The 24784-nt window shown below is 42.6% G+C and overlaps 1 protein-coding gene across 1 annotated transcript in view; it reads left to right on the top strand.

Moving 5' to 3' along the window:
- HMGA2 (high mobility group AT-hook 2) overlaps positions 1-24366 on the top strand; it is a 168199-nt gene extending 143833 nt beyond the window's left edge. Inside the window, exon 6 of the mRNA XM_054988717.1 lies at positions 20382-24366. Within this exon, the coding sequence (XP_054844692.1) occupies positions 20382-20392 (11 nt within the window). The 3' untranslated portion in view covers positions 20393-24366. The remainder of the gene's footprint in view (positions 1-20381) is intronic.
- Positions 24367-24784: the final 418 nt, after the last annotated feature.

Below are 24784 nucleotides of genomic sequence, written 5' to 3'. Positions count from 1 at the left end.
TAGGCTAAAAGAGAATGAGACTTAGGGTCACCCAGTATACTCTATGGCTAAGCAAGGTTTCAAACACCAATTTCCCACAGCCTGTGGTCAACCCTCTATTTGTCTACATCATGCTGAATGAGATCATTTTCTTGTAGCAGGATTTGTTAATTCTTTCTTCTCAGAGAGCCACAAAGTTTGTCAGGAAAAGACATAGCAAGCAAGTCAATCAAAGCAATCATAGCAATGATTTTCATTGGCTAGAAGGTGGGAGCAGTCTTGAGTCTCTAAAGACAATTGGGCAGAATATTTCCTATTCATTTTACCACATATCTCTAGGACTACAAGGGTTAGATATACGCTTTTTAAAAGCAGAATCTGAACCACTTAGTGGTCCTTACAGGTATAGGTGACCTGCCCAGAAACTGGACAAGTTAAGACAACTGGGCCATATGGCTACCCTTTAGAGTGTTCTCTTAGTCTCCTTGCTTATCCCTTTTAATTTATCCTATCAAATTGGCCTGAAAAGGTGAATAGTTCAGGCTCAAAATTAACAAGAAGATGAGCTCATCCAGGCTTCCTAATCTGAGCTGTCTAAGGAAATAGTGAAAAATTATTTAAACACAGAGACTACATGGAAGTTCATGGAGAATAATGTAAATCTTACACGACATTCAGAGGAATCACTTCCTTTTCCTTCAAAATATCTTCACAGATGGTTTTTCCATGTGGCATTATGGATTAAGCTAGAAACATATCCATCAATGAGACCTGGAGGTATTGTGCCCAAGTATTGTAGTACCGATGTATTTCATTGCAGTTTGGATCAGTAAGACCTAGGTTACTCAAGATTCTTCTGCTAGACCAGAGCAAATTGAAAGTTCCTTCAACAACCTTGTAAGGGACAGCTGGAGTCAGATGTGAAAAACCAATCCAAAAACAGCAACTGATGCAAGGGTGCAGAGACTAGAGGAAAGCCAAAGGTAAACAGAGCTGAGGAGTCCATCTAGCAGGCTGGAAAAAGGCAATAACATGAGCCAGAAGGCAAGCAGGTCAGGAACACGGATTTAAAATAACTGCAATAACAATGGTGTGCTTATATACCGCCCTTCTAGACAGATTAGTGCCCAACTCAGAGTGGTGAACAAAGTCAACATTATTATTATCCCCACAATACAGCTGGGGAACTGGGGCTGAGAGGAATGGCTTACCCAAGGCCACCTGCAGAGTTCATGGCAGTAGTGTGAGACAAACTAGTGGAGTGCTGGCTCTGAGCCATTCACTTAATCACTATGCTACAATAGCTCTCAGATGGTACCCAAATATATTATTCCACCTTTTGCAATCCGTCTTGAGTTTCATTGAGAAGTTTGGACTATAAATCAAGCGAGAAAGCAAGTAAATAACTAATGTAAAAGTATACACTTCAAGTCCTTTTGGAATTTCCTGCTGGTTTGCAACTACCTCTAGTATTCTGCTGCAAGTTCACCACAAGAGTTCTACCTGTTGTTATAAATAATTGTGCAGCTGTTATGTGGATGTACACATACATTCTACCAGTAACTCAAGAGGACAGTGAATAGAACTAACCAATAGGATACCTCCTATACCATACATTGGAAGATATTTTAATATTTCTTTCTGATGAGGATTTGATGTTTTCTTAATATGTCTTCAGAACAAACAATCTCATCCTAAACAGAGTTACACCCTTTTAAATCCATGGCCTTAGCATTCATGGGGCAGGGGGAACTGCCATCAAAAGTGTATAAAGTAGGAGAAGATATGGCAGTGGACGAGTAATGAAGAAGATAAACATAAGAAAAAACATACAGTTATGGTCTATCTGGTCCTGTTCTAGCTGAATGGTTCCTGGGTGCCATGTTACAGACCTATCTGCTGATGATGAATTCCAGATCACTAAGGAAAAATATCAGCCATTCAAGATATTTCCTGAATGTTCAAACTGACCTGGGTTGTATTTCAGGGAACTTGGTAGGCTAGTTGGGTGGCATTATTTTATCCCCACTATGTTCACCTGGGTTTTATTTCAGCAGCACAGACTAGATGTACAGGGATTGGTGGGGGGGGCAAGATCTTTCCTGAATTCACCTCCCTGACCAGGCCTCACTGACCCCCCAACTGTCACCAGTTCTGATGTGTCTGAGTTCAAGATAGTTAAAGGATTTTGTTGCAGTTTTTCCCATGCTGCTGCTCAAAAACCACCCTACTTGAGCTGGCAGAAAAGATCATGGTGGTAATGTTAAAGGCATCTAGTTATATAGTTTTGGTAACTTCAACATTCTTGCCAAGGCACCCTTGTCTTGAAGTTGGACAGTGGTTTCAGAGGCTCCTTTATTATTTTTAGATTTAGTGTTTCAGCTCCAGTACTATCTGGAGGGATGGGGAACAATTAGGACAGAGAAATCTTTGAAGGTTGTTGAATCCAGAAGCTTTCCTTTGATGGCTTTGATAAAATTTCTGGCATGGCTGGTGGTCCTGTTGAAGCTCTAGAATGGAAAAATAACTCAGCTGACTGTGTTTGTGACAAAGAAACTATGGTCCAACAAACTTGCAAGAAACTATTCTTTGATTCATACATTCTATACCTCAGTAAGGGATAAAGTAGGCAATTATTTCTCAGCTCCAACTTCTTGATCCTGGTTATCTGGATACCTTTCAGTCTAGTTTCCAACTTAGATGTGGCATGAGAACAACCTTGGTCATCTTTATCAGTAACCTGCACTGTGAAATAGAATCCATCCTTATTCATTCTTCTGGGCTTCTCAGCAGTATTCAGTATCATTGAACACAGCATCTTTTTGAACTGCCTAGCCAAAGCTGGATTGGGAGGGACCACTCCATGGTGTTTACAGTCCTTTGCAGAGGAAGATAAAGAAAATGGTAGTAGATCAGTAGTCTGCCGCAAGGTATTTGGCTCATGGGGTTCGACAAGGTTCCATCTCATGCTCTTTAACAGCTAAATGAAACCACTGAAAACAACCCTTTGGAGTGCAGTTTCATTAATGTGATTGACAGCCAGCTCTATTTACCCTTTTACTCAGTTCCTAAGGATGCTGTGGACTTGGTAAGCCAGTGTCTAAATTCAGTGATAGGTTGGATGCAGGTGAACAAAATGAAGGTACTGTTGGTGGGAGATATAGATCCTTAGAGTGACATCTAACTTGTGTTAAATAGGATAATACTCCTTCTGAAGATGCAGATGCACAGTTTGGATGCCTGCTTGGATTCTCAGCTTTGCTTCTGGGTATCTGGGTGGTAACCTGTATCCAAAAGTACCATATTCCAGCTTAAGCAGATATACCAGTTGAAGTCATATCTGGGCAAATCTGACCTGGCCACAATTACACATGTATAGGTGACTTCCAGACTGGACTACTGCAATACTTTTTATCTAAGGCTGCCTTTGAAAGTTCTTGGAATTTCAACTAGTACCAAGTGTGATGTTAAAAGAGAGAAGACAGTTTGATCATACTACAGCTGAGTAGAGATGGGCACGAACTGCAAGACGAACTAAAGTTCGTCATGAACTGGGCCGGTTCGTGCTTCACGAACCAACGGTTCATGGAAGCCCGTTTCCCATGAACTTCCACGAACTAGTCTGCCAGTTTGTTTGGTTCGTGTAAAAGCTCAATACCCCTTTGCATGCTGCAAAGGAAAGGGGCATTTAACCCCCCCCAAACAGCTGATCCCTGACAATAAGCTGATCCAAGCTGGTGGGAAGAAAGCCCTTTTCCCTGCTGCTGCAAAGCAGCACAGAAAGGGGCATTTAAACCACCCGATCAGCTGCTTGTTGGGGATCTCCCCGACAAGCAGCTGATCCAAGCCTGTGAGGGGTGAAATGCCCCATCGGCTGCTTGTTGGGGATCTTCCCCCCTCCCAATATTTTTGCTGTTATTGTTGGTGACATCTTCATAAATGTCACACTGCTCCCCTTATTTTTTGTTTATGCTTATAAAGTTATATCTATATAACAGCTGGTTTTGTTAAAAAAATCAAAAATGAACATGTGGGGAAGGCTTTGCATGGAGAAGCCTAAAAAAAGAACAACTCTACCATCTATACCTAACTTCCTCTTCCTCCATGAGCCAAACTTAAGAGTTCCTTCTGGGCAGACCCAGACCTAGGAGGCTGACATCAGCAGAGCAAACCAATCTCTGTTGGGATGGACCCTGGGGAAGCACCAGCTATGTGCTTTTCAAGTTGTGCTGCTTCTTCTGGCAGCAGAAGTGGCTACCACTACCCACCTCTGGTCCCCCAGGGATTTTGCAGTTTTAAAAAGTAATCATTTTCATAGCATTATATCAACCTACTGTTGTAACAATACATACAGTAGATTATCTGAATTCGCAGTTTTCATTTTAAAAACATAAATCTCTAACTCCTTTCCTTGCAGAGATAAAGTTTTTTTCTCGAATACATTTTAATAACTGTTTTGTACTTGTTATCAAACTCTTTCTGTGCTTATGAATGGAACAGGCATGGATCAAGGAGCAATGCTCACCCCTCACCTTCAGTCACCTGGAATCAGGCACAGAGCAGGTAGCAATGCCCTCCCCACACCTTCACCCAGCTGGGCGATGCCCCCCCCCTTCACACGGTCGGGATCTGGAGTGGTGGAGATGGCAATGTCTGCCCCCCGCCTTTACCCGGTTAGGATCAGTCACGGAGAAGGAGGCAATGCCTGCCTGACCACCTTCCCCTTTCTAGAGCCCATTGTATTTTTTCCAGCAATGGACTTCGTTACTAGTTGTACAATATACAGCAAAGCCAAATATAATCCCCTTCCCCTTTTTAACACAGTTCTATAACACAGTTCCAGACTTTAGACACACTACAGGGCAAATCCATTCACTGAATCTTACTTTAAGGACAGATGCTTTCTTGCTTAGAGCCATGAAGATACTATGTAAAATTCAGCCGTATCTTCAGACAGTTACAGAACCCTGAGGATTTCCCATCTTGCAGCTGCAGAATGCAATAGCAGGTTCCACTGGGAAGTGATATTCTCTCAGTATTAATACAAACTCTTAAATCATAAGATATATGTAGTCCACATAATGGCTTTGAAATGATTTATAACAACAGGGAGAATGCCTGTGGTGAACTTGTGCTAGAAAAGGATAGCAGGTCTACCGGAAACTTTAAACAGACAGTGAAAAAAAGTATATATCTCACATATTCACATACAGCAACTTTCAAGAACCATCATCGATGTCCTAAAACCAGATTGATTTTTTCAGCAAAACATATTATAATCTTGTTTGTTTGTTTGTTTAAATTACAAAATATGCAATAGGGAGAAAAGGGCCAGTTTCCTACTTTAAAAGCAGTTTGCGACAGCTGTATCCTTAACTAAAGTGCCATGCAGATAGATTATATTGTATCATAATACAAAGGAAATAGTTATTTTTAGGAAGACATCGTGAAGATTGTCAGAGTGAAACTTTTTAAAAAAAACAGGACATACTTTATTTTTATTTATCCCTTCTGAAGCATAAAAATAGTATGCAAAAGTATTGCAAAAAAAATTGCCCTTTGAATGGTCTGATACTCTGTACAAAAGGGTGCAGATACAGAAGTCATTACAATGATTGATGGCATTATAAGCCCATCCATTTACAGGAGATCATATATTATCATGTTATATAATAACATTTAGTGCAATTGACATTAATCACAAAGTGATGTCTTTTTCTTAAGTGATCATTTATCACTGTCAGAAAATAGCTACGGCTTTTCCTTGCCGTCACATGGCATATTAGAAGGGTGAAGAAAGTGTGTTCTCTGGGTCTATGTATTGGGAAGTTGATAGAGGCAACAGTATGTTTGTGTGCTTACATCAGAAATATTGCACTGCCTCTCATATATTGTTTTCTTACATGCTTTTCCTAGGAAAAACTAATCTCTGTGTCAGGAAAAGTAATGTATGACGTTTTCCTGGAGTCTGGAATAATAGATCTCTTTATCCTTTATATCAGAGGTAGATATGCACTTAGGCAGACTAATGTTTTGTGGCTTTTCCTGATGTTTCTAATCCACTGCTTCCATATTCTTAATATCAATTAGAATTACAAAAAAAAACCCAACTGGGCATTTGCTTCACTGAAACAAAGGCCAATTCACATAACTATTCATACAGTCAATGTGAGCTGACAGCTTGAGAAATTTTTAAACTGCATTTAATTGTGAATTCTCTAACAATTAAAATCTCATAAAATTGGGTTGAACTTTAATGTGGCGAGTTACAATCTGGATTATCATTTATGCCTTCACATGACAACTGCAAAACCCACTGAAATTTCTTTATAGAATGCTGAACTCATTTATAGAATGCTGATCTCAACTACTAACCCCACCCCATCAACAGACCAAATGCTTTATTTATTTCATATATATATGAAATATATATATATGCCTTGAATCCTATGCCCTACTGTTATTTCCAATGAAGGCCCAAAGTGGCTCACAACATTATTGTCCTTCATTTTATTCCCATGACAACCCTGTTAGGTACATAAAGCTGAGAATGTGTGACTGGTTCAAAGTCACCCAACATGTTTTCATGGCAGAGTAAGGAGTCAAATCTGGGTCTCCTATATCCTGACCTCTCTAAGCACTACATGTCCTGTTTTTAACACAATTCTGTTTTACCTGAAAGTGCAAATACATTGCTGTCATTAGACTTTTCAAACATTACTATCAACTAGAGCCAGTTTATTCACTATTCAGCCGTAGGCAATCCTGGAGTGCCCAAGTGCTGAGGCAAGCAGTAGTCTGAGGAGGCTCTCCCTGGTCCGAGGGGGCAGCTGCAGCTGTTCTTTCCTCCATCTATCAGTGAGGCAAGGTGGCCCTGGCCTGGCCCTCTTCCTCCTTCCTGCCACCTTGCCACTTCACCTTGTCTTAACAGGGATTGAGGAGGATCAGTGGTAGCTTCCTGCCTCCCTGCACTGCCTCACCTCTGTGGGGATGGAATGAGGAGGGTAAGCAGTAGCTTCCCTTTGGTGTGCCTTGCCTCTCTGCGATGCTGGGAGGCAAGGAGAGTGGGTGTGGCTTCCTGCTTCAATTTGTGTGTATTATGTGGGGGGTGAGAAGTTACTTCCCTGGGAGTAGGAGGTGGCAAATTATTTACTGTCCAGGGTGCCAAAATCCTTGGGCGATCTCTACTACCACTTATCCCATGATATATACCTAACAACTATCACATGTACAAATCCTAACCACCATGTATAATGAGAACATGCACCACCCATGATCCTTACACCATATGCATAGTCACCATGTTGTGTGAACAGGAGCAACATGTGTCTGTACAATTCATGTACATTTGTTGTATGTGCAAAATGACCACTGGGTTTTCCAGGGTACTTTGCGTATTGAGCCTGTACGTGCATGGTAAATGTGCACATTATACCTGTTCTCACAGCATGGTGCCTACACATATTGGGAGAGTAGTGAGTAGTGCATGCTCCCATACATGCAGTTGGTGGGTTCCTGATACATGTGGTTGTAACTTCTAAAAAGTACTATGACATGTAATTAATCTGTATCTATGTTTCCATCAAAATATTTTGCTAACAATCAATCTTCTGTCGAATTCACCATTACTCATTCATGCCACTTCATACATTGTGGCGGTTGAATAAGTGCCACAAAGGAATTTTTAAAATATAAATTAGGATCTCTGTATGGCAGCCATAATGCACAGGGATCAGCCATACTTATCATCATATGGAGAGTCTCCAACAGCAGTGATAGGACCAGCTTATGTGGCAAGATGCTTATATATATTACAAGTAGAGATAGGCACGAACAGAAAAAAAATAAACATGATGTTCATTGCCATCCACGAACAGGGACTCATGAACAACCACGAACATGGCTCTGTTCACGAACATGTTCGTGGTTGGCTGTTTGTGGGGGCCAGCTGGCTCTCCTCCAGCCATCATCCAAGTCAAGATCTCTACTACACCACTCCCAGAAACCTGACCTGAGCAGGCACCAGGAAAGGTACCAATAATAAATAATAGCTTGGCCCAAGAGCCTGGCAGCAGCCCTGCATCTTGAAGGGGTAGATCCCTATCCCACCACACACAAAGAAAATTCAAGCTCCAATGCACTCTCTCTATCAAAATGCCAACAGCAACTCTCTCCCTCTCCACTGTCTGCAAACTAAGCCAGAGCTGGGAGCCCCCCTCCCCCCTGCTCTTTGCTCCCTTGTTATAACAAATTTGGAGCTCCACACTTGAAAGGAAGACCTGCCTATCAAGCTAAATTGGGCTTAGATTGGGGTTTCTGGGGCAACAGCAGGAGTTCAGACAGAGTTCAGACAATCCCTGCCTAAGTTGCCAAGGGAATTGATTGCATGTGCCAGACTGTCTGGCTTGACGAACAGCAAGACGAACAGCAATGAACGAGGCTTGCAATGACCACCTGTTCATTTAGAATGGGGCCTCACGAACAGCTTGTTCTTGAACAGCAGATTGGGCTGTTCGTGGCTTTTTTTAGTTTGAATTGCTGTTTGTGCCCATCTCTTATTACAAGTAAGAACCCACAAGAACTTGCATTTCCCCACCACCATCACCATTTTCCCTTTCTTGCCCCCCATTGCCTCTTTCCCCTTTTCCTGCTTCTTTCTTTTCTTTCCACCAACCTTTGTCTGTCCCAGTTGCATGCTGAGGAATCTGTAAGGATTTGCAGGGAGTATTTCACTTTTTCCTATATCCCCTTCCTAATGCTATTTCCGTTTTCCCTACAGCCTTCTCTCCTTCAATCCCCCTAAACAAAGTACCTTTAATCTGCCCCTCATTTTCATCTGTATTTCTTAATTTACTTCATTTATATATTGCTTTTCTCCACAATGGGACCCAAAGCAATTTACATCATACTCTTTGCCTCCATATTATCCTCACAACAACCCTGAGAGGTAGGTTAGGCTGAGAGTGTGCGACTGGCCCAAAGTCACCTAGTGAGCTTCCGCAGCAGAGTGATGATTCAAACCTGGGTCTCCCAAATCCTACTCTAACCACTATACTAAGCTGGTTTTAGTGGAGGAAGGGCTGCTGTTGAACAATAGTAAGCAGCCAGGCGTAGATGAATCATGTGGTATCAAGTCACCCTCTGGTTGCTTCTGGGCCTGGCTCCAGTTATCCTCCCTCAAAGGCTAAAACAGCCCTAGAAAGAGCCCCTGACCCCCCCCCACCTTTTACTGACAGCAGAGTAGTGATTCTCATAGATCGTACTCTGAAACTCTAACTACTTCCCCCACCTTTTACTAACAGAAACCAAGGCTGGAATTCCAGCTAAACTGTTATGGTTGCCTAGTAACAGCCACTGAGGGAATCTAGTTAAAGCTACAGGCACTTCTTTTATAATTGTGGGTTTTTTAATTCCTCAATATATTTTTTGTAGATTTCAGATTTTTCTACAAACCAGGGGCATTTTTCAAATGTGTAAGAAGATCTGTCTTGTCCGTTCATGGCTTCAGTCTCCAGATTTAAGCGTCCTCAGATCAGGGCCATTGGGCTATAAGATATTCCCTTCAAGGAGACCCTGGAAGCATTCTTCAATGGCCTTTGAGGGGCTGCCATAACTAATGAACCAGGCAGCCCCTTTATACATTAAGCTATTAAGTACAAAAAGAAACTATGTTGGATTTCTGTTTGTAGTAATAGTAGTTTATTTAGCAGATGGAGTTAAAAAAAATTCTTCAAAAGGCTACATTTTATTCCTATTCTTTCCTGCTGTTCAGAGGTACTCAAGACCATGAAAAACAAAGACCTCTGAATGTATTGCTTTGCACTCTTGAGAAAGTGACTATAATAACAAGATAAGAAAGGTATGTCATCAAATCATAATCACTTTGGGGGAGGGGATATCAAGTATTTGTAGATTTATTAGCAAAATGGCTTACATTAAGGATATATATTTTGGCCTGTAGTATTATATAATGAAATGGCAGCTGAATTAACTGCAATAATTTTGCTTCTTTTCTTTTTTTTTAGTTTTAGGGCTTATTAAAATCAATGCAAAATTTCTGAGCTTTGAAAAGCTCTTTTCCTGTTCAAAGAGGTGCTCAGTAGTTACACCAGTGGTCTTCAAGGAAAGCATTTCCATTGCCCCATTTTGCTCAAGAGTCATCTCCTTGTTTTTCACAGCATATGCACTGTTTAGTCTGAAGCTGAAAATTAAATCCAGAACTTCGGCTTTGCTTTACAGTGTCTGTGTGGTAAGATCAACGACAAAACTCTACAGACATTTTTAAAAGCATTGTGGAAGTCTCTTAAAACTTCTTTTAAAAAACATTCTCGTGAAGAAAGGAAGAGAACTCGCACAGCAGATGGTGCCACTTGGTTTTGTTTTTCCTGATCATCCTTCACTGAAGCTTTAGATATGGATGCTGAATTCTTCTTTTATTGAATGAAGGAAAAAATCAAGAGAAAATTAGTGAGATTTGGAGCAGTATTTATGAGAACCGACGTTCTCCAATTCAGCCATCCCTACCACTGTCCTACCAAAGAATGTGTGGGTTATGCCCCTTGTATAAATGACATACATAAATAAATAATAGTTGGTCTTCATTTCTCTTTGTGAAATACGCTGTGTAAATGACTGTGAGCTGTTCAGTGCTTGGGACCTTTCTTGACTGGCACTCATAAAAATGTCACTGTGAACTTCCACTTTGAAAGGCTCTTTTATCTTGTTTTCCTGAAGCCCCCTTTCCAATGGGTAAGCATGCCTGACCAGGAAGCAGCAGATTGGTCTTCTTCTCCCATAGCTAGATCCTAATGAGGTGTGCACAGCTCTTGGCTTTAGATTTTCAATCTTTCTCAGAACTTCAAAGCTGCTTTCACATTTAACTAGAGGCGTGAAGCCACTGTTTTGGCTGGAAAATGTGCCTTATCCTTACAGCCTGATCCTATGGAAATTCACTGGCACTTACTCCAATGTAATGTTGCATAGAATCATTACCTTACTAGTTGTACTTTTGCTGCTTTATGCTTTTTCTAGGAAGAGAAGCCACTACTAGAACCTTGTTCCTAATTCCAGTTTGCAGCCATTATGGCTGTTTCTGCAATAAAGCCTCTTATCTTATAGCAGAATCATCTTGAGAGCCAGTACTACTGGAGTAAACATTAAATGCTTTCTTTGCAATGACAAGCACATCAACTACAGGGTTCATGGTAGGGGGGTGGGAATTTATAGTTCACTTTCCTTTTCCTCACCCTGCCTGGCGTAAGTGGCTATAGGTAGGAATGCACACTTTAAAAACATCTGGTAAAGAGTCCAGTAGCGCCTTTAAGACTAACCAATTTTAATGTAGCATAAACTTTTGAGAAGTACAGTTCTCTTCGTCAGATGCCTCTTTACCATTTTGCTACTACAGACTAACACGGCTAACTCCTCTGGATTTAAAAACATCAGTATTTTTTCAGTAAGGCTTGATGCCTTGAGGCTTGGAAAGCCTCATTGGTTCACTTTGGGAAGAAGGTTTTTAAATGCATTTTCAGTGCAATCCCAGGAGGAAGCACCCTGGGAATCAACTAGGAGTTATGTATCCAGGATTTACACCAGTGTAATTCCCCCCTGCAGTGGCTCAGTGCCGCTCCACTCAGGTCCTTCAACAGTACCCAACTATGGTGTGGGCATAACTGGGGCATAAGTCCTTGTATCAGCAGGCCGTGTGTGTGTGTGTGTGTGTACAGAACATGACTTAGTCGGCACCCCAAGCCATTTCAGACATGAAAATTCCTCCAAGCGGGAGAGGGTATCGTGGTGGGGCAATAATTCACAAGGGGACTTTGCAAAATCCAGGGTGTGGCTTGAATTCACATGTGGGTGAAGAGCCATATCCAGAATATCTGACTAACAACTACTACCCAAGTTCCCTTGCAGGTTACCTGTCCCCTGAGTCATGGCTTGGGGATGGGCAAGGGCGCACCGACAGATAAGACTGGTAAGAAGGAGCTGGGCAGGTGGCTGTCCTAGCTTGCTCATTCACACTCCCCCCCCTCACCCATGCCTCCCCCAAATGCCAGCCTTTGCTGTTGAGGCTCACTGTGGGGACACAGCCCCTGGTCTTGAGCCAGTGCACCCCATGCTTGACATGGAAGCAGCCACACTCAACTCAGCTGTTGTGGGGGGGGGGGGCTTTCAGCAGCTCATATCAGGGCTCCATTCAAATTTCGTCAGCCGAACTCCCTCCTCGGACAGAGGAGAGAGTGTGGCTGTGGGTCAGGGAGACTGGGTGATTGCTTTCATAACTCCCCTGCAATGGGAGCAGAACAGAACAGCCAGATGCAGTTGAGAAGCACTTTCCCACCAGAGGGGCATCCTTCATCTGGTTGCCAGCAGCACCAGTGACGATGGAGCCACCACTACTGTTCCCACTCATGGACACCCTCTCAGGATGTACAAACTCAGCCCTGGCCTGCACAAGGCCCGGCCCATTGCCACACATGTGTGTGTGTTTCCCTTTCAGGTAGGTCACAACTTATCAGGGAGGCCAGGTAGTGTGGCTGTTCCAGTCCCCAGTGATCCTTCCCGGCTGCCATCCAAGCCCTGCTCACAGAGCCGTTCCCTGGGCAGCCTGCAACTTGACCCCATTCCTGAGAAGGCAGCACAAGGAACAGCCCTCATGGCTCCAACCACCGCACAAACCGGCACAGCTCCTGACCCTGTCAAGGGAAGTTGGCAACACATGGCTGGGCATCCTCTTCACTTTTAGCAGTTCAGTAAAGTCTGTGTTGAACAACTAATCCCTCCCTGACTCTTTGTTTGCCTACGACCAACAGCAGCTACCCCAACCCCCACTCTCGCCTGGGGCAGGCCCATGGCACATCCCGGGAGATGGTTCCCAGCCCTGGGCCTCCAAGGAAGCGGCGGCCCCAAGGATCCACCAGGTGTCTCTGCCCCATTGGGTGCCTTGGCCTCAGAATGGAGAAGGGGGACGTTGATCCCATGGGAGCTGCTGCTGCATGCTGCCCCCATTCCACTTGGCCCCTGCTCACATGGAAACAAGGCAAACAAGGTGGGATGCAGAGTCTGGCCCTTGTGCAAAGGGGAGGCACATCAGCCACCCTTAGCACTGCTGAGGCATCAGGTAGATGGCTGTCATGGCTTGGGGGTGTGGATGGTTTGTGGGAGGGGGGCAGTCCACACACCTGCAGGGGAGAGCTCTCTGCCCCTGGGGGGTTTTCACCAGTGAAAGTAGTGGTCTGGATAGAAGGTTAACTGACATTCCCCATTCCAGTTGGGACCATTAACCCAGGGAGTACCAAAGAAAACAGATGGAGGTGGGTGTCACCTTCCTGGATTGGTGCCCCACTGGATCGGTGCTTCTACATGGAATACCTGTCTAGGGAGGACAGAGCATGTGTGTGGTATCCAAGCATGTGCCAGCTCTCTAGCAGTACTCACAATGTTGGCAGTCTCAATGAGACCAGACCAGGTAGCCCAAGGGCCACCTGAGTTGGATGAGCCTCCCACTCCCAGTCTCCCCACCCACCATCTTCGGAGGGTCTTTTTGGTTGTGGCGAGCAGCCCTCTCAACCCTAGCATAGTGAAGACGTCCAGCAGCTGTAGGGGAACATGGGGCAGCTGCGACAACCACTGGAGTGGGATCCCTGTAGGCACCCTCCCAGCAGGGCACAACCAAGTACGATTATTGCCAGGATGCCCTCCTCATCTGCATATGGAGATCCTTTGCGGCAGTTGGGGTGGGGGTGGAGGCTGGGAAGCAGACCACCCCCCCTTGTACCCATGTATGCGTGTCTTGGTGAGGAAGACTATGATGCAGGCACAGAAGGGTATCACAAGACTGCAGGTGCTGTGGCCAGGGCATGGCCCCCTGCAGCAAGGTCAAGCTACCTGAGCTGGGCACCCCCAGAAGAAGTGGGGGACTGCAGGTTCATAACCTGCCCAATCATTGATGGGGACCACCCCCATGGCATCAGAGCTCCCCCCAGATGGCTCCGTGTGTATCAATGCAGGTGCAATTACTGTGGGGGCATATGGTCCCCAGCTGCCTGCTCTCTGGTGTGGGAGGGGAATGGAGGTATCACCAAGAGCAGGGATCACAACTTGCACATTGGTTGCACAATAGCTTGCCACTCGTGTGTCTATCATGGGAGGCATTGTGGCCATCAGGAGATGCTGGCGGGGTTGTCAGGGGATCAGCAAAGTGGGCACTCTCGGCAGCGTTCTTGCCGCACCTTGACAGGCTGTGCTGCCAGTGTTGCTCTCCCACAAAAGTGGATGAGGAGTGCCACAGGTATACGTGCCCATGGGTGCTGGTGGCATGGCAGGCCTCAGGATTGGGCTGTTAGAATCTTTACCCATCTCCACCTATGCAGCAAGGAGCAGATATCATCAGGAGTTTTTTATTCCCCTATATAGAATCAGGCCAGAAATTTAAAGTCTTTCAAAATTATCCACTAGAAGAGTTTTTTTCCCTTTTATTAAAATGCATCTATGACGGACCCTCCCTTCACTCTTCCCACTGTGAGGCATATTTTCCCATCAAAATTCAGTTTCCCTGCCCTGACCGAGCAGCCCCAAGGAATGTGTTAATATTTGTGCTTTGGAAAGTTTGTCTCATCCTGACACACAGATACAATTTTGGCTTTTAGCCCAGCCCAGGAACTTGATGAGGAAAGCAGGAGCCATATTTTTTTATGTTTGGAAATGGCACTAGAGACTGTATAACATTCAAAAAGAAATAACTTTATTTAACAGGCAGGGACTGAGTCAGTGTAGTCAGGGGATAGAAATGTGGATGTGAAATTGTGTTGGTATTACAGAATACCCTTTGTATAACAGTCAAAATAGTATCCTTGAAGTTTATTTTCAGTTTGGTGTAGTGGTTAAGAGCATGGGACTCTAATCTGGAGAACTGGATTTGATTCCCCGCTCCTCCACTTGAAGCCAGCTGGGTGACCTTGGGTCAATCACAGCTTGTAGGAGCTCTCAGCCCCTCCCACCTCACCCCTCCCACCTTGTGGGGATAATAATAGCATACTTTGTAAACTGCTCTAAGTAGATGTTAAGTTGTCCTGAAGGGCAGTATATAAATTGAATGTTGTTATTATTATTTCATATATACTTGGTTCTTAACAGTGAGAGGTGTTTTATTTTGTAATTTAGTTACAGCAACCATGTTTTTTCAGGAAGTTTCCTATGACAGTTCAGGTTTTCTGGAGTTAATCACTTTCTTTGTACACCTAACTTGCTCTTTTCTTGAAACTAGAGGGTATTTCTATCTCCTGAGTCATCTAAAACTGTTCACAACCAACCCGGGGCCCTCCTCAGAGCCAAACCTTCTTCAGAACTGGACAGGTATTAATTTTCTCTTCAGAAGACATAGCGTCTCTACTTTTTGGCTTGAAAGGGAGTCTCAACCCACTGCCCAATCGCTCTCACCCAAAACACATTCCCAGTTCTCTGGTGTCTGTGTAAGTGTATTTCAGCTTATGCTGACAATTAAAATTTAAATTCTTAGACAGAAGTCTTCCTCAGGGCAGTAATACTACAGTTAAGGCAAGGGAGTATTCTCTCTTCACTCTAAACGCGAACTTGTATGACTTTTCTTGTTAAGACTCCCTGACTCCAAAATCCTGTCAGAAAACCCACTGACCACCTTCAGACTGGTTCTAACTGACCAATCAGAGAAGATAGAATGGCATGTCACTCAAGCTATCCGTTCTAGGGAATAGTTAACACTTCCCCTACCAGCTCTCTGATTTTGCTGCACTTCGGAAACCTGCTGTTAAGTGCTGTCTGTCACAGTATCTTTACTGACAGATACTATCTTTTAAATTATTGTTTGGCTCTCCTATTCATTTCAGATAGGTTTCAACCAAGCCCCTTTAATTTACAATGGTTACTTTTTTGTTTGAGTCATCAATATATCAAAACTACAAACAAAAATCTTATCCTTTAATATCCTTGGTGAACCTTGTCAGGTTTTTTTTTCTTTCCAGGTGTCATATGCTTCATAAGTAGATATATAGCTTCTTTTGTGTATGTGTAAAGTGCCATCAAGTCATAGCTGCTAGGGCATTCAAGGCAAGAGAATAACAGAGGTGGTATGCCATTGCTTCCCTCTGCATAGTGACCCTAGTCTTTCTTGGTTGTCTCCCATCCAAGTACTAAGTAAGGCCCACCCTTCTTAGCTTCCAAGATCAGGCTCTCCTGGGCCATCCTGTCAGGGCTTACCTTCTTTATATTAATTTAGCTGCTAGCCGCATTCAGACATCACTACAAACCAATGTTTGTCCATGATAGGCACGCATATAACTTGTTGTCATGCATGCACACTTGTTTCTCCCCTCATGATCAATATGGAATTGTAGTGTTCCAGCTTCAGGAAATGTTGAAATAACCTGCAGTTTGTTATGACGTCTATATGGAAGTAACCCAGGGTTTGGGGCGGGGGGTGACAAGCTTCAGTTAGCCCATTTACCCATCATGGTAAACCGGAGTGTAATTTAAGAATTCCCAAACCAGAAAGACTTAAAAGACATACCCCATGATGGAAGGAGAGACAGAGATGAGTGAGGTAAGTGCATGAGCATGGTAGCTCACTGTGTTTGAGCCAATCACTTAGAAAATTTTGCTTATCTGAACAATAGCCTCAGAGTATGGATTAAAAAATTGACAGAATGGAGCCATGAACAGATAGGGAGTATCTTACTGGAAGCCATGGGGAAGCTCCAGATTTGCAGTAAAGCAGGAAATGTAAAAAATAATGTGAAGAGGTAAAACCCTAAAATGAAGGAAGTTTAAAAATTTGAGAGTAACTATATCTATACCTTACATTTAACCTGCCACACATTCTGAGTTTATACAATAAATAGGGGGTGGGGACAGGCAGGGCCGGCGCATCAACGGAGGCAGGTCTGGTAATCGCCTCCAGTACAGAGGCGCCAGAGGGTGCACGGGTGCACGTGCCACGGAGCAACTGAGCGGGAGGGCTGGGAGGACGCATGCATGCCAAGCATTCCCCCCTATCTCCTGCCTGTTGCCTCACAAACTGGAAAGAAGCAGAGGAAAAGTGATACGTTTGTTTTGGGGGACTGGGGGTGGGGATGGGGATGGGACGGAATAATAACAGAAGAAAGTGAAGGGGAAGGGAAAGGAGAAAGCAGGAAGGACCTAGAGAAACAGCCGCGCCTCAGGGTGTGCACTTTGAATGAGCTGCTGAAGACTCAAATCCTTCCTCCAGGCACAAGCCTGCTGGACACGAGGGCACGCAAAGACCATTCCGGGGTGGGCTGCTTCTGCTCTCTCCCAGGATGCCCTCGCGTCGGGGGTGAGGAGAGGGGCTTGTGCTTGGAAGAAGAATTTGCGTCTTCAGCAGCTCATTCAAAGCACACACCCTGAGGTGCAGCTGTATTTCTAGGTCCTTCCTGCTTTCTCCTTTCCCTTCCCCTTTGCTTACTTCTGTCATTATTCCATCCTACCCCTCCAAGAAAACTTGCGCGACCCTTGTCTCATTTGGTCCGGCTCTTAAGTTGCCCCATGCTGCCGTTGCTGCTAGCACACAGCTGTGGGTCAGTTGCGACAGGTGGCCAGGGTGGTGTGGGGCAACTGAGCAGTCTGGGTGCGCGCGTGCATGCATACACGCATGGACGGGGGCAGCGACAGCCCTGAAGCTGCCCCCAGCCTCAGGCGCCAGAAACTCTGGCACCGGCCCTGGGGACAGGACGACAACACTAGCCGCTGAAGAGACTTGGCAAACAACAACTATAAGCATGGGCATTAGTACTTGCCCCACACATAGAAATTTTGAAGTTGGAGACAGGGCAAGAGGGTGGGGCCAGTAACAGCGGTGTATGGAATTCCTGAAGCCATTTGAATGATACAGAACAATCTCACCCCTGACCCCATATTCGTAGATTTTTTAATAGCCACTGGAATAGACTTGGATGGCTCTGGGTCTTTTGCAACATACAGGACTTTTACTTTCAATACACATCCACAGCTAGAGTATAGGACAGAGCAACTAATCCAGCCTCCTGTGGAAAGTACAAGAGGAAACGGCTGCTTTAGGATGGAGTCACTTAGGATGTGGGAGGCCAAGGTTCATGGCCCTCTCTCAAGGCCTTGGGAAAAATCAGTGTTTCTATAGCTAGCCCACCAAATAGGTTTGTTTCAAGGAAACAAAAATGACAACAGAAATGTAACTAAGCCCCTCGTGAGAATGGCAGTGGAATCTACACAGTTACGGTGTAATGTGTAAAAGTTACCTGACTGGCTGCTCCTTCTGTAGGAATATTATGATGATTGTTCATGAGTTATTGCAAAGAACACCACCATATATGTGTGGCAGCTTAGTGGCTTTTTGTAATTTAAATATTAATTGAAAAGATAAGGTCAGAGGTGAGCTGACACTTGACTTCTCTCTCTTTCGTCTGTCTGTGGCTTTGATCATGCTACGTCTTTCTTTGTGCTTCACTCTCAAGAGACTATCTCAGGGTCATGGCCTGTTTCCTAGTCAAGAGGTATAAACCTACTGGCTTAAATATTTGAGGCCCACAGTTTAGCAGGGGGGCCTTTTTGCTTCATGCTTTCCCCATTTCCCACATAACCTAAAGCAGACTAAACAAAACCAGTGTGAAAGCTCATGGCTTGATGCTGCTATGGTTATATTTTTTAAGCTGTCATCCATTCATTTGTACTTGTGTTTATTCCCTGGATTTACAGCTTTTTCTAGCCTCTTTTTGGGGTGGATTTTTTTTTGGATGTTTGAAGCCTTATGAAAAAAGGATTGCAGTAAGCAGTGGTCTGATTAAAGCTTGGGTTGTTTTTTCCCTCCTCCGTGCTGCTCTTGTGCAGTGGTGTCACACATGGTAGCATTTAGGATCCCCTTCACAGCTGAAGTGTTTCAAACACTAATGAATGGAAGTTTGGTCACATAATGCAGACAAGCTGTAAGGCATGCTTTACTGAATGGTGCACTGCCGTGGCCTGGGAAAGGAAGAGAGTTATAAATTGTGTCAGTGAGCCACCCAGACAAAATGAAGCCATGTGGAAAATCAAATCTATTAAAGAATGAAGACTGTTATAAGCTGGTCATTCTTAAAAGGTCTCAGTTTGCTGTAAGGGTAAATGTTTACCTATTCACCCTAGATCTTTTTCACATGTTGTCTTAACAAGATGATGTGCAGCATTTGATAAAAATCAACTTCTCACTAATAGCCCCTTTTATCAGCAATGTTTATTGTCTCCAGTTTATCACCCATATCCTGAAAGGTATTGCACATTAATTGAATAAGGACTGTAAAGAGGAGGCCACAGTAAGAACAAGGTCAGAAGATGGCCCCCTATATATGTTCAGTATAAGGAAAGGGGGAGGGCTGATATTGAAAGGGAACCGTTGAAAGCATATCAGAATTTCTTTTTGTGCGGTTACACAGCTTTTGGACATTGTCTCTCCAAACAGTATTTGTTTGATGTGTATTTTAAACTGAATATGGCAGTATTATTTACTTTAAAAACGTTTTAAAAGCTGAGCTAGAAGACTATTGTCTAGTGTATAGTGTGATAGGTCAGAATGTGGGAGGCTAAAGTTCAAATCAGCACTTGGCTGTGAAGCTAGTTGGGTGGCCTTGGGCAAGTCTCTATTTTCAAGCACAACCTGCTTCCTAGCCTGGTTGGTTGGCTGGATAAATAAGATACACATTGTAAAGTTATTTCTATGCTAAAAAGTGCTATAAATATTATTCAAAAGAAGAAAACCATTTATATACAATTTCTAGCATTAGTGAGGGGGTGGGGAGACATGCTTTCTCTAGCTCTGATGCTGAAAGGAAAGATAGTATCATAATAATTAAGAAATAATGAAATATTGGACTGGTCCAGCAGGGCTGGTCGTACATTCTGACATGAGATACCTAGAGGATAACATAAATTCATGCCCAACATAAAATGATATGATTATTATTACTTGTTCATTCTTAGCAAACTTTATAGGAATATATTTAAATGATATGTGTTACTAGAATTTTAACTACAGATATAGGCAGCTGCAGTACACGGACACTTGAAAGCAAATCTGTGTTGTCTAAAAATATTAATAGGCATGATACACTAGAAAATATTAGTTTCTAAATGGTACTTCACTATAGAAAGAGAGATAGAGAAGTTAGTATGGTAATATTTGGGACCAATTTTTCTCCAACGGTATACTGCAGCACAGCTACCACAAATTGTGAGAAATAGCTGCAAACTGTACCAATATACCACCAAACTACATGAGACAGTTATCATGGAGCACAGATAGCTAAAAAGAGACTGTGCACTGGCCCTTAGTGGAAAGGGTGACTGGTTTGGGAATAATAGCTATAATGCTAATACGCCTTTTTGTTTGGACATTCCAGGAACAGGCTGAAGAGACATCTTCACAAGAATCTGCAGAAGATGATTAGGAGACCACACCTCGCAATTTCTACCTCATCAGCAGTTGGGTCTTTTGAAGGGAGAAGACACTGCCTTGACCACTTGCTTTGTTTTGCCACGATCTTTCCACTTTGGCCTGGGTGGGGGAGGGAAATCATATAACCTTAAAAAGGACTTATTAATCATCTTTGTTGTAATCCCTTCACTGTCCCAGGTTTAGTGAAAAACTGCTGTAATACAGGGGGACACAGATTAATGATGCAACATTTAATTACTGTTTTTCTTTTTACTTTTCCTTAACCTACTAATAGTTTGAGCTGCTAAGTAAGGGTGAATGGGTCAGTAAATCTTTGAACCAGGTTTTAAGTCATTCACTGCACTGCATATAAATAAGATTTTTTGTAACATATTAATTATAAAGGGCATTCAAATAGGAAAGCTTTGGTGTTTAACACCAGGCTTCACAACTCTTCTGTCAACCCACTCCCTAGCTTAGTAAACTCCCTGTTTAGAACACCAAAGATAAGGATTAGGAACTACTCTTTTTATAGCCTTATTCTAGATTTGTGCTTGATTTTTTTTTAAATGTTACTGTTATTTCAGGCTATGTTGAAGGCTGATTTTTTCCACTTAATTCAGATGATATTTAGGAGAAAAGCCACAAGAAGAAGGTACTTTTCACTTCACAAAAGGGAAAAAATGACAAAGATACATTGTATATTTACTAATACACATATATCTGCAGAAATAGTACTAAATGGAACTCAACAGCACACCTCTCTGGGAACACGTTCATATCCCCTCAGGTTGAATATGATTGTGGGAGGACCTCATGTTGTTTAGAAATTACTAACATAAGACCTTTTCTCAGCTGAGATTTAGCAACTAAAATCTGGGTTTTTAATTACTTTAAACCAATACCTCAGAAGAATTCTCAGTCATGATCATACTGGAATGGAGGGGAAAGATTCAAATGTTTTGTTTGAATTAACCCAGCACCGCCAGTCCCATTCCTTAGTTTGAAGGGAATGGATCTCGTTTTCACTCAAACATCTCAGTGAAGAGCCAATACCATGTACCTCAAGCGAGCTTGTATATGACTTTGAAGCAGTATATCCTGACATAGTATGGTTTGTTGGGCAGTCACATACCTAAATCTTTTTCACACAGAGCAGCACTTTTCGCAAAAATGCAATATTTCAATTCCACTATTCAATTCTACCTCTGATATTTACAATTAACTCAACAGTAATAAACATTTGCTGCTATAATCACAGAATGCAGTAATGGGTAGGTAATTATGGATTTCTGCACATACACACATCCCATTTCTACTCTTGACACTTAATTACAGTTAAGGAGAAAACCTTTAGAGTTTTCCAGCATTACTATGACTGGGATCCAAAGGGCTGCTTGTGCAAATGCAAGGCAATTTCACCAATTTTTAAGGATTTCCCCTGTCTACCTAGTGCCATGTCCCATGTCACTTTTGAGGGTTCTTGACCTCAAGAGTGGCTGGAGGTGCCAGAGAATTCTAAGGAAAGGCAGGAAAGCCCTGTGGGATGAGTGGGACTCCACTTGCACTGCTCTGGATCCAGCCCAATGTATTTTTCTTTTTTTTATGTACTATGCCTTTTTCTGCTAAATTTCTATGTAATGTACCATTAACTTGAATATATTTTTGTACCGAGTTGCTCTTAAGGTTTGTAAGGATAATTTTCTTTGATGACACTACATGACAGAAAAATAATTAACTGCAATGTTTAAATATTACTGTCCAAGTTTGTACCTCGCATGAATTTTTTTTAAAGAAATGGACTAGTTGATTGACAAAAACCTACCTCCAGACGATAAATGGAATGAACTTGTTGTTTCTTTCAGCATTAGTTTTTGAGAAGATTTGAAACATTTAGGACTGCAGCAAATTCCTAATCAAACCTATTTTTTTAAAAAAGAACTTTGTGGGAAATGAAAATGTTGTTATAACTATTTTCATTCTTTAAAAAAAAACCTTCAAAGAAACTTGAACCTTTTGTAGGTGGGAGGCAACAAGCTCAGCTTTTTGCATAATGCAATCACAAATGTGTGTTTTTTTAAAAAAAACTATTAGATTGTACGAGAATACTTATCAAGTATTTTCACATATTTTTTCACAAATGTGATTTTTTTAATAATATGTGACAACCAGATTAATTTTAAATGCTTCTTATGTAGAGTTTGTTCAATAATTCTGTCTCTTTTCTTTCTCTCTTTCCCATCTGTGAGTCAAAGTTCATGTTCAGTCGTATAAATGCTTTTTCACATTTCTGTTTGCAAAACAGCTGTGGGATGTTGTAGTCTGGCTCAGAAGTTCTCAGGGGTGATCTTTTCTAACGTGCTGGGTTTTTAAAAATCAAAATTGCCCTCCCTGAGCCACTTCGTGCCCTGAAGGGAAAAGACTCAGATACGCCTATCTTTTCTCCCAGTTAGTAAACAGCAAACTTGAAGAGGGCTATTTTGATAAGAAAAAAGTCCTTCTGAGAAAGAAGTAAGGAATCCTCTCTTCCTCCTCTCTACCACGTGGGCTTTCAGTCCAAACTGCAGCTTTCTACACCTGCTTTGGGTAAAAAAAAAAACCTGAGGAAAACATTCACACGACTGAGCATCACACAGGTCATTTGAGCCCCCTGTCTCAAACAGTCCAGATGTCCATGTTGACATTATTTTTATTATTTGGGCCAGGAGTAGTTTCTCAGGAAGGCTTGTATCAGTATGACTTTAGTACTTAGCCAAATGCAATTAAGGAAAACTACTTACTGGCTTTTTCACAAGAGAATACACAAGCACCTCCTCAAGTCACAAGAGTACATCTTGTTTGGGATCACTAAGAAAGAGCTTATAGGAGAAACAGATAACATTAGGATGTCTGAGTTTTAACTTTTGAATAAAAGCTCTTCAGGGGCTCTTCTCCAAGTCTGCTCAAGTGATTGGCAGGGATCCAAAGTGCTGCAGGCTGATTCCACTTGCACACTTAGGATTTTCAGCTCCCCTCTCAATTGTAGCTTCTCCCTCCCCTCAAAAAAAGCTCCCTTCCAGCTCATGGGTCCTTCCCATGAGGTGCAAGGGGCTGCTACTGGAAGGAAATATCAAGCTGACTATCCAGGGACACTGAGTCAGGTCTCTAAAACATCATACTTTTAAATCTAAGTTTGTAAGATACATAGGTCATAATAATTTTCTTTTAAAACTCCATGTTGTGTGTGCCCACAGGCTTCATTGTTGAAGGGGTTATGCATTCTCTTCAATTTCAGGGAGTACTCTGAACATACAATGGGAAATCTGCACTCTTTACATAGCCTATTTACCTGACTCATTAGAGCAAATGAGGTAGTTTGTGCTAGTGTAGACTTCCATATGTGCATTGGTTTCCCGTTTACTGGAGCTGCTGGAATGGTATAGCAGCATACATGAGATAAAACATAAGTTATCAATGCAAGTGGATCAAATATCAAACTCCAAGGGACTTGCAGCTCTGATCAAATTATATTTTCTGTATATTGTAGAACAATCAAAACACATTACTACCTCTCAGGGTTTTCTATACCTCATGTTTCAGATTGAAAAGAACTGCTTGAGGCCACTGAAACAGAAAGAACATCATAAAATTTTTATATATATAGTTTATTTTTGTGGGAGATAAATTTTATAGGACTGTTCTTTGCTGTCATTGGCCACTGCTAAATAAGACTGGACATTAACTTTTCTGCCATTTCTGCAAGATGGATGCTTTAGAAGAAAAGTATCAAGATGTATAACTACAGTTTACTTTTTTCCCCCTTGTTCCTTGCCTGTCTCCTAATTCTTTGCTATGTTATCCATATAGAGTTGCTGTCTATGATTGTACTTTGAATTGCTTGCTTGTTGAACATGTTCCTTTAATGGATTATCACCCTCTGTTCAGCACAATAAACATAATAGCCTCTGTGATCCCCATGTTATTTGATCCCTAGAATTTTGTCACAGCATAATGAAAGAAGCAATGCAAATTTTGGTCCCAGTAGATCAAGTGTGGAAAACACATAAACAAAAGTACATACAAGTTATCTTATTGAGGCAAGGGGGATTATCCAGTAAAAAATAAGCTTTTCTTAGAATGCATAGCGGGGGTGGGGGGGAGTGGCAACTTTTGTGCAGTCCCAAGAGCCCTGGCCTGCATAGCCCAAGCAAGCCCTGTCTCATCAGATCTCAGAACCTAAGTATAGTTGGCCTTGGTTAGTAATTGGATGAGAGATCTCTGGAGAAGACAAGGGTTGCTATACAGAATCAGACAATGGCAAACCACCTCTATTAGTCTCTTGCCTTGAAAATCCCAGCAGGGGTCACCATAAGTCAGCTATGACCTTTA

Source organism: Eublepharis macularius, chromosome 9 (assembly GCF_028583425.1).
Source record: "Eublepharis macularius isolate TG4126 chromosome 9, MPM_Emac_v1.0, whole genome shotgun sequence".
In the NCBI taxonomy this organism is placed as follows: domain Eukaryota; kingdom Metazoa; phylum Chordata; class Lepidosauria; order Squamata; family Eublepharidae; genus Eublepharis; species Eublepharis macularius.
This window is presented reverse-complemented; position numbering and strand designations above follow the sequence as displayed.